The sequence below is a fragment of the Chelon labrosus genome (assembly GCF_963514085.1).
Source record: "Chelon labrosus genome assembly, chromosome: 9".
Classification (NCBI taxonomy): domain Eukaryota; kingdom Metazoa; phylum Chordata; class Actinopteri; order Mugiliformes; family Mugilidae; genus Chelon; species Chelon labrosus.
The window spans coordinates 26719692-26733880 of NC_140359.1; the positions used below are offsets into that span (position 1 = coordinate 26719692).

Sequence of the window (14189 nt, forward strand, 5' to 3'; positions counted from 1 at the left end):
GCGGCGGGAAGGAGGACGCTGATTGGCGGACGGCTCCTTGCGATGACGCCATACCGGAAGTTTTTACGACCGATGCATCCTAGCCCAGCCAGCCGGCGACATCAGACTAGCTAGCCGTTTTCACACCAACTATGTCAAGAGCTGAGGGGGAATTCACTGGAGTAATTCAGGTAAAGTCGTCACCTTGATGTGCAAAACACCGTCTGGTGCATTGGTTGACACACAAAGCAGGAAAGCGCATAGTCATAAATTCTGTCTCCGGTCTGGGTGGCAGACAGATGATGCTGATTTGTGTTTTTTTTTTGTTTTTTGCAGGGCTGGACCATGTGGTGATGAGCGGTATGCCATGCAGAGGAGACACAGCAGCAACACGGATGGCATGCCCTCTGAAAGGTGGGAAACTGAGCTCCCCCCCCACTTGCTTTTGCAAGTTCTACATTTGTTGAGTTGTTCTGATTTAGGAAAACCCCCTGCCCATATTATTTGTGATAATATGTTAAAACTGTAGTGTGCTGCAAAGATTCTAGCAACCTAGCTCCACTCAGGATGACACATCAACAAAATATTATGGAGCGATCGGCCATAACATTGAAGCTAATGACAGAAGAAATAAATAACATTGACCATCTTGTGACAATTCACTGTTCTGCTGGACCTGGCATTCATTCATGTGGATGTTACTTAGACATGTAGCACCCGCCTAGACCAGACCAGGCACCCCCACCCCATAGCAATGACACTCCTTGATGGCAGCAGCCATCACCAGACACAGGGCAACTAAAAAAAACACATGAAGAACAGCACAAGGTGTTGACCTGGTCTCCAAATTCACTAGATCCCAAACTGGGATGATCCACAGAGGCCCCTCCCCTCAAAGGCCCCCCCAACTAACAACATCCTGTTACCAGACACCACAGGACACCCTCAGAAGGCCCATGTCCATTCTCTGATGAGTCACAACTGTTTTGGAGGCACAGGGGAGACCTAGACAATATTAGGAAGGTGGTTTTAATGATGTGGCTGAATACTGAAAGACTATACAGGGCATGAAATGACTAAAAGCATAGCCATATTCCTGGGTCTTTTTTTTTTGCATCCAAGGAGCCGAAGCCAAACTTTGGGATCAGAGAGCAGCCTGGATGAAGGTGGTGTGTTTGACTGCCTGAAGCCTGACTCGCCTGCTTCACCCCAGCAGATCTTCTCTGGCCTGGTGGGAGTCCCCTCCAGCTCCGTCTCCTCCGCCCAGTTCCAGGCAGCTGGCTTAGTCCTGGGCTCTCCCCCTGAAGTATTTATCCAGATGACCGCTTCATCCAGAGAAGAAGGGGGCCCCCACCGCACGGAGGGTGGGCCTTTTCTCCCTCGCCCACCCCAGCACCACCATCACCACCACCACCACTTCCACCACCAGCCCCTGCAGCACAGGACCTCCTCTCTTCTCCAGCAGGCCACGACGGCCGCTGGCTCGGAGAGGCACAGCTCCAGGGAGGAGGCTCAGGAAGACCAGTCCACCCCGGCTCCTGCTTTGTCCGAGCTGAAGGCAGTGGTCACCTGGCTACAGAGGGGCTTTCCGTTCATCCTCATTCTGCTGGCTAAAGTCTGTTTTCAGCATAAACTAGGTATCTCAGTCTGCTAACATCATCTAACAGTACATCACGCTCAACAAAGCACAATTAGCAGTTTAAGATCTTGTTTATTGACTGTGTTGCAACTCTCTCTTGCAGGTATTGCTGTGTGCGTGGGGATGGCCAGCACATTTGCCTATGCCAATTCCACATTTAAGCACCAAGTGTCATTACGGGTAACATAAAAAAGACAATATTTAAGTATCAGATCAAATTCAGTATGTTGTCATATGCATAAAAGGAAGGAAAAAAGGCAGGAATGATTTTATATTTTTCTGACTGGCAACAATTCTTTTTCTTTAACTATAGGCTAAATAATGGAGCTTCATAGCACCAAGTGATATCAGGTCTTAAAGGAGAATTATCGTTTTTTACAACCTGGACCTTATTTCTGGCATAAAATACGACCGTTTACTCACCCATATAACTTCGGTGTTATTTAGAGTCCTTCGGAAGTTATTTAGCTCCAGTGGAGCGCCGCGTATATCCATATAGTGGGAGTGACTGGGGCACCGAAACACAGCCTCTAAATCACATATTATCTGCCATGAAACTTTCACCAATATTTTGATGTGATACTCTAGTGTTATTCCCTGTTGAGTCCGGAGTTACCTGTTATCATCGTCCGGGGTCTGTAGATTGACCTACTGACCTCTGACCTGGATGATGTGTTTACCTGTAATTTGCTGCTAGGTTTTTTGCAACATGGTTGAATATTTTTCCGATTCTGAGGTTGTGGACGACGACTTTGTTTATGATGGATGTCCTTACTGTTTTGAGCCAGAGTATACGAACTACAAATAGCACTAGCGTATCATAACAAAATATTGGTGAAATGAACGAGTTTCGCGGCAGATAATGCGTTATTTAGAGGCTGCGTTTCGGTGCCCCATTCACTCCCACTATAGGGATATACGCGGCGCTCCGTTGGATCTAAATATCTTCCAAACAACTCCAAATGACACCAAAGTTATATGGGTGAGTAAACGCTCGTATTTTATGCCAGGAATAAGGTCCAGGTTGTAAAAAACGGTTGTTCCCCTTTAAGTATACAAGCGACACGTTTTAGGTGGATAACAAAAAGTGTTGCAGGTGGAATTTGGGATTGATTAAAAAAAAAAAAGATTCTTTAACGAATCTCAGGTGTTTCAAGTGGCAATCTCAAATATGTCTGTGATGTGCTCGTTGGCGGCACCTGTGGCAATAAGTGGTAACTGCAAGCATATTTTTCCCGCGTCTCCACAGACACCCACTTCAGAATACTAGGCTGCTATAGACGATTATTATTTTATTTTTTTATTACTTGATTAAAATTAAGTTATATTTGGAGTAGTTGATTGATAACCGTAACTTCTACCTTTATTTTTCAACCTTGATGTTATTTTTACTTTTACCTATACTTGTATTCTGTCATTATTTAGCAAAGACTGTGTTGAGATTTGATGATTTAACTTCAATGTTACCAGGAGGACCGTTCTGTATTTGTTGCTCTGTGGATCATCACGTTCCTTGGCGGGAATATAGTGTATGTCTACTACACGTTTAGTCACGAGGAGCTGCAGAACAGGTAGCGTACCGGCAGGTGTTTCATCGTAGCCGTGTGCTTTTTTTGCCTGCCATCTTATGTTTTGGATTTTTATTTTATCTTCAAGATATGTCCATTCATTTTGTGTTGGGTAAGCCGTTTTTTATTTTTTACCTCCATTCTCTTCAGGGAGTGTTCCTGTTCTTGTCTCGTCTTGTCTTGTGAGTACTTTGTTCGTTTTATTATTTTTCGTTTCTCACATTAAGTTCAACATTGTCCGTTGCTGTTGCTTGTCTTTCTGCCTTCCAGAGTGACAACACCTGACCTCCTGATAACAAGTCATCTCGACCTGTGTTGTCTTTTGTCTTCTAGCCTCATGTTTGCCAAGCCCAACCTCAGCACCTTCGACTTCTTCGATCTCATCTGGGCGGTGGGCATCACCGACTTTGTGCTTAAATACGCGACCATCGGCCTGAAATGCTTCGTCCTCTTCCTGCCCAAGATTCTCCTGGCCTTCAAGTCCAGGGTAAGAAAACCTAGTCCTCTCTCCTAGTCCCATCTGCAGAAAATGTTTATTAATTAATTTATTTTACACAGGACATTACACCGATCAGACATAATATTATGACCACCTTCCTAATATTGTGTAGGTCTCCCTTGTGGTGACTCATCAGAGAATGGATATGGGCCTCCTGAGGGTGTCCTGGCCTTTGAGGGGAGGGGCCTCTGTGGATCATCCCACGGATACTTGATCAGTTTGGGATCTAGTGAATTTGGAGAATTTTTGAGTGTGTTCCTGTGTCAGGCTGCATCCTGCTGGGGATGGCTGCTGCCATCAAGGAATGTCATTGCTATGGGGTGGGGGTGCCTGGTCTGGTCTAGGTGGGTGCTGCATGTCTAAGTAACATCCACACCAATGAATGCCAGGTCCAGAAGTTTCCCAGCAGAACAGTGAATTGTCACAAGATGTTATTTACTTGCCTATAAGTGGTCATAATGTTGTGGCTTATCGGTGTATGTTATAACAATAACCCAAAATGATAGAATAAATGTAATAATATGAACAAAATGTTATAATGGCCTTTTAATAGACTTTTTTCTATGGTTTTAGTTTTTAATAATGCCTTGGACAGTTCTTAACCCAGTTTTAGTAGTTTCTTCAATCTCCTTAGATGTTTTCTCTGCTTGATGCATGCCAGTGATTTGACCCTTAAACAGACTAACATCTTTTCCAAAACCACAGGATGTGTCTTTAGACATGGTTGTTTAAGAAAAGAGAAGCTACTCATTGCATCAGTTGGGGTTGAATAACTTGAGCACCGAGTATTGATCTGTGCACACTTGTGGCATTATTGTCCGGCCAGATCATATTATTCTGTTATTTGTTCATTTATTCAGCGATTTTTAACCTCGATTCATAGTCTAACTGAGCTAAATTATTCCAGTTAACTGTCTGTGACTGCTTCAAAGTAAAAGTTGTAACTCTGTGAGAGCAGTGGGTTAGCCCTTTCATGACATACCTACTGTATGTAGAAAAGCTTTCTGGTACTCAAACGCTATGTCTACTACATAGCGTTTGAGTACCAGAAAGCTTTTCTCTCAAAGTTGTTAAACTTAGCTCACGGTTTGGAAATGGAAATGAAATAGTCCACAGAGTGAGGGAAGTGCTAAAGGGTCACAGTGTGAAACTGTTTTGTATTCATAAGGTTTTAAACGGCGCTCCTTAGGTGAGCCTTGTGCAAGTGGGTGTCTGCTTGCATGGTTTTTCCAGCCTGAGGCAACAGAATATGACGGCAAACACACACTGGTGGACTGTGATTACCATAAAGGTGCAGCTCAGATTTTGCGTGTCTGTGTTTGTGCATTGGAGGAGGTGGAGGAGGAGGAGGAGGTGGTTTACAAAGTATTAGGATTAAATTTTCCACTCATAAACAAACCCAGAGGCCTATCAGAACCGCGCCAGCCAGCAACTGAGCTCATTTGCCCTCGAGGGGTTTGCAGGGGTGAGGTCATCCCTCCCTGGAGCTGGACCATTACCTGTATCCTCCACTCACACACACAAACACACACATGCACACAAACACACGAGTACACGGTTTGACAGTTTGGATGGGACACATGTTGAGTTTTAGGGAATCCCATCCTCATATACCAAATTGAGAAGTTCCACAGGGACTTTTTCCAGTGCTCAGACTCATATCTGCTGCTTCGGTATTTATTGTTATACATAAAGTCTTTTCCATTAGTTCCCTAATTGTGTTCTTCTAATATGCATTTGAAATATATTTTTTAAAAATTCTGTTGTTCCAAATTATTGTTTTCTTGGCCTCGAGCGAGATTGTGCTCAAAGTCTTTGTGTAGCTACGGGAAGTGATGGATCCTCTGGAGATTTGCAGGATCACCGGGCTTCAAGCCGTGCACTTAAGGCAGACTTAGTTGCTCACAGGATGCAATTAGCCTCCTACGAGCAGCTACGTGTGTAGTTTTGGTGTGAAGATGGTAGGATCGATATGACTGGTTGAAGTTATCTCGTGATAAACATCGACCTGCTAAGTATAATGTGAAAGTACCTTCACCTTTTTTCCACCTCTCAGAATGTGTTAAAAAAAAAAATAAAAAAAAATCCGGTGCATTAGTAACAACACAAGCAGTCATTATTTTAACCATTTATTAATTTTGTGACCACCACAAGCTGTAAAAATTCTTAGTTTTCTTATTTAACAGCTCAGAATGAAAATATTTTGCATTCGCAGCAATAAAAAAAAGAAAGTTAATAAAGCATAGACTGTATATAAATATGGACTACACGTCCCCACTTCCTCTCATTGGCCAAACTGATGCTATTATCCAGGGGATACGGGCGGCGCTGTCTTGCGAGCTTGGAGCCAGAGTCTGATCTGTACGGTCCGATAGTAGAGCCATGCGGAGCCACAATACTGAAGCCCCGCCCACACTTCCTCCAGACTCACTCGCGTTTTTGTTGTATTAATACTACGCTCTGCTCTACCTCCACCAGTTACAAGGAAATGTTTTATTATACACTGTACTTATTTTAAATATTAATTTTTACAACTCTCTCGATTGGTAGTTGCCATTATGTCACATCCTGTTTTATAGCGTCAAGTAACTAACTAAAACTTATCCAAAAAAAATTGACACTTGAACATTCATCAACATTTTATTAACTGCCTAAAATGACTGAAACCATCCTTGGAAAAAAAAAAATATTTATTTATTTGACGTATATTTTATACCAAGTCCCGCCCACTAACATGGAAGGGGTGGAGCTTATGACCTATACTGCAGCCAGCCACCAGGGGGAGCTCTACTTGCTTTGGCTTCAAATTTGAATAAACTGGTAAACTAAGGGATGAGTGGTATTCTGCCTGAGCTGATTAAGTATTGATTGATGATTAAAATTTAAGGCTGGCGAGTTTGGAATTTAAAGTATTGCCAACAAACAAATTGCATTTTTTTTTTTTTTTTAATAATAAACAGAACAGCTGGGCTCGAGATATCCAAACCCTGATAATGCCCATTCATCCAAAAATCATTAAAAACCTCAGAAAATAGAAAGCAGAGAAAATTGCCAACATTATCCTTTTAAAGACAAATTAAATCCCAACTTGTAACAAATGTGTGTTTTCCATGAATAGAAAATGGATAAAAGGAAATTCACATCCAGTGTCCTGGCAGAGGCAGTGAAGAAGGAGGTCGCTATAAAAAAAAAAAAGAACAAAAGAACTGTGCCCAATTAAATCTTTAAAAATCTGCTCTGGTTTTGTGAGGAATGAATTGTCTTCTCCAAACGTTTATTTTTACCTTCGATAATAGTAAAAAAACTAAAAACCGATGCGAGAGTAGTTTACCCGCAGTTTGGTTAACTAATCATTTCTCGGTTATGAATCAGATTAATATTGTAGCCATGGCAATTTACCACCAAATATGAAGCCTACACACTTACTCGTAAAGCATATAAATAGACCGCGATGCAATTGGTATTGCAGGTTAAAAGGTTAACGGAATAAATAAGCAGGAAACTCCTCTGTGTGGTGGAGTCAGCTCAGAATGACTGGCTCGTGTCCAAACTTTAAATTTGACAGTTCCTGCGTGGGCGATGATGGCCACTGTGGGATGCTGGGGGCCGAGGGGACAATAAGGAAGATGAATTATGACTTACTAGAAGTCTTTCTCCCCAACCGACCCGTCTGCTTGCGCCTCTTCACCCGCCGTCATCAATCTTTGTCAGCTACCATCCAGGAAGTCATTATGCAAGCTGGGATGCCACGGGGGCCATCGGGGAATCAAGTTTCCCTTCATTTTGGTCGCCTGTTTTTGTTTGTTTTTAGCTGTCCCCAATTCACTTAACGTGCTGTGTGGGAGTGGGGACAGAAGTACATTTCTTCTCTGTGATTACAAAGAGTGGGGGTCCTTTAAAGACGGCCAGCGAGGCCCCCCGCAGCGCCGGGCTTGATGCAGGCTCTGGGTAGCAGGTGGAACGTGCCGCTGCCAGTTTCCCTTGCAGTGAGGGGGAAATTGCCCGCCGCTGTTGTGAAACTGCTGAGAGCTGGACGGCGGCCATGTTTGGGCTGGAGGCGTGCTGTTCTTAAGCTTTTAATACCACGCTGCTCTTGACGAGATAGAAGAGCGCCCCGAAGCTGCTGAGCTCTTTCTGCTTTCTGGGCAGTTTGCGAGTGGATCAAAGATAAAACATATTGCCTCCATATTCTTCTTCTTCCCCTATGGTTGGGTTCTTCTTTTGTTTTGTTGCTACTTTTCAAAAGTATTCATACAATAACATCACATGCCTGTTAACACAAAGTTTGATTGAAGTGGTTAGTAGTTTCTAATCGCACTGTGTCACCCCAGGGTAAGTTCTACTTGCTGATCGAGGAGCTGAGCCAGCTGTTTCGAGCCCTGGTGCCCATCCAGTTGTGGTATAAGTACATCATGGGAGAAGACCCCTCGAACAGCTACTTCCTGGGAGCCGCACTCATCATCATCTACAGCCTCTGCAAGGTAACCAGTGCTCAGGAGCAAAGACCTACTATTAGACGTACTCGTAAGACTTTTAGGCTAGGTCTAATCTAGGGGAATGTGGTAAAGGGTCTTTATCGAAGTGTGCACCAGGACTTCTTTTGCCCAAATTGCCCAAAAATTGTCAAGTGAGTAAGTGCTTTTGCTAATTTTTCCAGAATACCTGGAACTCATCTCAATATGTGGCAGTTATTTACAATTAACTGCATGGTATAAGAGCGTAATAATCTTTCAGGGAGAGGCGCAAGTGAAACGACCGGCATGGCGCCATATTGGCTGTAAAGTGCAACGTCTCCGCTTCAGTTTTTCCGACGTAATTATGGCAACGTGCCGCCGGCAACACATTTGGGTTAACGATACGCACTTCACATACTCATGCAGACACTCCAGTGACAGCGGAGCTTCTGAGCAAGGCGTTGAACTGCTGTGTTGGGGGCCGACTTTGGGTTAAATGTCTTAATCACTTAAGCACATTGAAGGTCCAAGGATTGCCACCAACCAACCCTGCGATTAGTGGGGAACCTGAGACACAGCTGTCCACATATGTAAAGATTTATTGAAATTCTGAAGTGTTGATTAGAGGGGAATTTGAGAGGGATTCAACCTTGAATTCAGCAATATTGTAGTGGCCAGATGGAAAGCTCTTGTAGGCCGGATGTGACCGCCAGTTGACATTCACTGCCATATGATCAAGAGTCTGCATTTTCACCTAAGCCTCAGAATGTCCACCTGGACTTTTTTGCGCTATTTCAACTTCAAAAAGATCAGAAGGTAAGTGAGTGACTACCAATAACCGTCATGACGCCACGTAGGCTGTAAAGTGCAACGTCCCCGCTTTTAGAAACCATTCAGTTTTTCCGATTGCGCAAAAAGTGCACTTTGGGTTTAACCAATTGCGCTTTGCACACTCATGCTGACACTCCAATGACGGTGGAGCTTCTGTGCAAGGCGTTGAACTTTCGTGTTGGGGGCCCACTTTGGGTTAGATGTCTTGCACAAAGTCACTTAAGCACCTTGAGGGTCCAGGGATCGCCACCTCCCAACCCTGCAATTAGTGGACAACCCTCTTTACCACCCGAGACACTTAGGGAATATTTCAGATTCGTCCACTGAGGAACAGGAGCATCCCTAAAAAGACTTTTCCGGACCCTCCGGTCGAGGTGTTAGAATCTCACAGGCTGGCCAACAAACTGATATTGAGGATAAGTAGAGTATACAGTGGTCTGTTCTGGTTTGTAATTGTGAAAATAATTCATTAATTCAGTGTGGTGTGTGCGGTAGGAAACAGTTGTAGGTTGTAGGACACAAGATCTGCAGAATTAGTTTTAGAATAAGAATGGATGTTGAGAAATCACCCCGACTTGGAGAGAAGTAGAGCAGAAGGCAGGAAACCCGTGGTCAGGGGTCATAGCCAGGTCAGTTCACGCATACAAACTTTAAGATTTATGAAAAACCGACCGTTAGCCACGAGTTAGTTTGAAGCCTCTTGCAACATCATCAGAAATAGTGAAACTGGCTGGAACTTGATTGAATGACTCGATGGATGATGCAAATATTATTTAATCGGGGCGGCTACTGTTGTCATACACTCTGTAATCCGTGCCAACATTTATAGTCTGAGGTCCTTTTAATAAACCAGTGATTCAGCAGTTGTTGTCGATGATGGGCTTATCCGGTTTTCCGGATGTGCGTGCAGCGCACCTTCTCTGGAATTTTCCAGAATAAAGCCATATTAAGGTAGTTTCAGTATTAGATTTTTGCTGATGTGCATAATGCGCATCCGTGCTTGAGTCACGGCAGCCTTGCCGTTGTGTCACGCTGCTAAATGTTGTATCTAGGTGACAGTTAAGTGAAGTGCTCTGGGCTACCGGGAAGCTGTAGGCGGAGGAAGTTCAAACAACTAGAACAGTTCGTATACAAACAGTCAGAAATTAAGCAACCAGCAAAAAACCAAACAAAAGAAAACATGTGAATATGTCATCAATATATACGGTATATGCTATATGAATAAAATCAACAAGATGAGAGATGTTAGTGCAAGTGCTTTTGTTTAGGAGTTTATAGGAACATTCACTATATAAAGGTTGTGCTTGGTTTAGTTCTGCAGAGCTGAAGGAGTGGCTCAGAAGTCTGTCTGTCTGTAGGTTGCTCATCTAGCTCCATCATCAGGTCTAAAGTGTCCAGTGCTTAACTGCAAAACTTGACTTTGTCACGTCCCAAGCCTCCTTGGGTGAGACAGTAGCCATACAGGGGTCCACTCCTATAGATAAACACTGATAACCTGTAGACTTGAAATCAAAAATATGAGTTGAAATCATTATTTGTGAGCTGACAAGTGTGCAAAAACTGAAAGGGGGGAGTGTGTAGAGGTGGTTCAGACCTAGAAGTACTTGGGTCTACAGCTGGATCACAAACTGGACTGGGTCGGCTAACATAGACTCAGTGTACAAAAAAGGTCAGAGCCATATCTATTTCCTCAGGAGGCTAAGGTGGTTTAATATCTGCTGGAAACTGCTGGACATGTTCTACCAGACTATTGTAGCCAGTGTCCTCTTCTACGCTGTGGTGTCCTGGGGAGGCAGCACTAAGAAGAAGGACACCTCTGATCCAGAAGGAGGACTCTGTGGTAGGGACAGAGCTGGAGTCCCTGACATCAGTAGTAGAAGAAAGGACTTTGAACAAACTCCGGTCCATCATGAACAATGTCCACCACCCTCTACAGGACAACATAGTCAGACAGAGAAGCTCGTTCAGTGTCAGGCTGCTGTCTCTGTCCTGCTCCATGGAAAGGTTGAGGAGGACATTTGTCCCTCAGGACATACGACTCTACAACGCCTCCCTAAAGATGGGACTTGACAGAGGGAAGGAGCCTTCTGGTTCGTGGTGGAACGTATTCATCGTTCTCATATAACCTGATCGTGCTTTGTGTTTTCTTTTTTTTTTATGTCCTGCAGTCCTTTGACATCTGTGGACGCGTGTCTGCTATCCGCAAGGCCTTGGTCATTCTCTGCAGCACTCAGGTCAGATTCAGATTAATCTTTTAATACAAATTCATTCTCAAAGCCGTGATTGATTTTTACATCAAGAAGAGCGAAGTTCAGGTCGTTTAAACTTCAACTCTGTTCTTCCTCTCACCCAGAGTTACGGAGTGAGGGCCGGCAGTCAGCAGTGCAGCGAGGCAGGGGATGTCTGCGCTATATGTCAGGCCGATTTCAGAGACCCTATTGCTCTTCTCTGTCAGGTAAGGAGTCACTGAAGTATAAATCAATTTAATAAATACAAACGTAAAGACAAATACCGCTGGAAGGCAGAGGTTTACTTCCCCTTATGCTTATGTAAGGTATTTATTGCCTTTAGTAAAAGAGAAGTGTGGGAACCCCTGCACTAATTTATTTTATTTATTTCATAAATAGTCTCTTCTCAGTATATGCCACAATATCTTTTCTGAATGCAACCAACAGTGACTGATCTGCCGTCTTTGCTCCAATCCCTGCGATGGGAATTCAACTTTATTTCATATTCTTCTTTTTATTTTTCCCCTTTTTTGCAAAAACTATGGGTTCGGTGTGGTCAGACGTGTGCTGTGTTTAAATCTGCACCAATGCCCAACAGCGGCGTCCCATCGCTCAGTGTAGCAAGTAGCAAGAAGTTGTTCTTGACTTGAGGTCAAAGGTCATTATCTGCTTTCACTGTCTTACTCTGCTAATAACAGCGATCTCGATTCTTCCTCTGCAGCACGTGTTCTGCGAGGACTGCCTGTGTCTGTGGTTCGACCGGGAGAGGACGTGTCCGCTGTGCCGTTCGACTGTCCTCGAGGCGCTGCGGTGCTGGAAGGACGGCACCACTTCGGCTCACTTCCAGATCTACTGACGCGACCGGGGAGATCCGTGTGCCGTGATGCGAGCTAGACAGTGGTGTTACGGAGAAACGCTGTTAGTGTGGTAAGCATATCTACGTGCTGTGGAGGCGTTAGCGAAGGATCACGTGAAGGTTTTCACATGAAGCTGCATTCATCAACCAAACAATCAAAACTGATAGAAGCTAGATTGTTGTCCTCCTGACTTGGCTCCTGGTTTAAGTTGTGGGTGATATCTTGTTTCTCACTCTGTGGTAAAGATAAGTCACAGCATTCACACTTACATTTGTGGTAGATTTGGTCTAACTCATGTTATTTATGATTCTGTCATGTACATACACTGCCTGGCCAGAAAAAAGGAGTCGCTACCAAAAGAAAAAAAGGCCCCACACTCTATTTTTCATTAGACCACCTTTATCTTTGATTACAGCATACACTCTCTGTGGCATTGTTTCCATAATCTTCTCCAATGTCACCAGATTTATTTCCATCCAGTGTTGCATTCATTTTCCACCAAGATCTTGTATTGATGATGGGAGAGTCTGACCACTGCACAAAGCCTTCTCCAGCACATCCCAAAGATTCTCAATGGGGTTAAGGTCTGGACTCTGTGGTGGACAATCCATGTGTGAAAATGATGTCTCATGCTCCCTGAATCACTCTTTCACAATCTGAGCCCCATGAATCCTGACATTGTCATCTTGGAATATGATCCATTGATGGAATAACCTGGTCATTCAGTATATTCAGGTAGTCAGCTGACCTCATTCTTTGGGCACATAATGTTGCTGAACCGAGACCTGAGCAACTGCAGCAACCCCAGATCATAGCACTGCCCCCACAGGCTTGTACAGTAGACACTAGGCATGATGGGTGCATCACTTCATCTGCCTCTCTTCTTACCCTGATGCCCCCATCACTCTGGAACAGGGTAAATCTGGACTCATCAGACCACATGACCTTCTTCCATTGCTCCAGAGTCCAATCTTTATGCTCCCTAACAAACTGAAGCCTTTTTTTCCAGTTAGCCTCACTGATTAGTGGTTTTCTTAAGGCTACACAGCTGTTCAGTCCCAATCCCTTGAGTTCCCTTCACATTGTACGTGTGGAAATGCTCTTAAACATAGCCCTGAGTTCTACTGTTGTTATTAATAATGCGTTGGACAGTTCTTAACCCAGTTTTAGTAGTTTCTACAATCTCCTTAGATGTTTTCTCTGCTTGATGCATGCCAATGATTTGACCCTTCTCAAACAGACTAACATCTTTTCCACGACCACAGGATGTGTCTTTAGACATGGTTGTTGAAGAAATGAGAAGCTACTCATTGCATCAGTTGGGGTTAAATAACTTGTTGTCAGCTGAAAGATAATCACCCATGCAGTAATTATCCAATAGGAGGCTCCTACCTGTTTGCTTAGTTAAATCCAGGTGGTCACTTTTTTGACCAGGCAGTGTATATCGTCTGTATATTTTATATTTTTATTGAGATATTCACCATTTAAACAAAATTAAATGAACGATTGTGGAATTGGAAGTGGAATATCAGTTCACTCTTTTGTATTAAGTTATTGGTTAGTAGTGTGTGTGTTTTTTTAATTAGTTGTTAGTTATTTTAATTAGTTATTTTTAGGTACTGAACATAAGGTGGTATGTGTGAGGTTTAATGATCAGACAGGGACCATATTTCTAATGTGCTGTAATTATAAGACGTTAAATGAACCGCTCAAACATTTCCTCTTACATTTCATCTGATCTGATCTTTCCTATGTGTATTATTTCATGTTTTTTTATATATATATATATTGTTGCTGTGTATTATTCCGTCTAGAATCATTTCTTCTGGAGCTGCTTTCCTGCTCAATGTGCACTTCAGCAATTTGAATTTTAAATTAAAGCGCTCCAACTCGCTTTGCCACCTGTTTTGTCTGACCGCACGGACACCTGGACGAAGTTTCAGTAAAAGCATTTATTATGCAAAAAACAAAAAAAAAAACATATGAAATATCTCAGGAGTATAAAGAACACGCACTTTATAAAAGACAAGTTTTCAGTAATTCCGCTCACGTTACACTTGACGTATCAGAGAAAGCTTATTTCCAGAGATCACAGCATGGCTTCCTATGCACAGGTCTATCATAAAAAAAGCCA

At 43.3% G+C, this 14189-nt stretch overlaps 1 protein-coding gene across 1 annotated transcript; it reads left to right on the forward strand.

The window, feature by feature from the left end:
- The first annotated feature begins 131 nt into the window (after positions 1 to 131).
- rnft2 (ring finger protein, transmembrane 2) lies at positions 132 to 13442 on the forward strand. The gene is made up of 9 exons (XM_084550835.1): positions 132 to 393; positions 1102 to 1616; positions 1722 to 1798; positions 3089 to 3189; positions 3520 to 3673; positions 8017 to 8166; positions 11139 to 11204; positions 11324 to 11425; positions 11920 to 13442. Exons 1-9 carry the CDS (start codon positions 188 to 190, stop codon positions 12052 to 12054), a joined length of 1506 nt encoding a protein of 501 aa, XP_084406961.1. The 5' UTR covers positions 132 to 187; the 3' UTR covers positions 12055 to 13442.
- Positions 13443 to 14189: the final 747 nt, after the last annotated feature.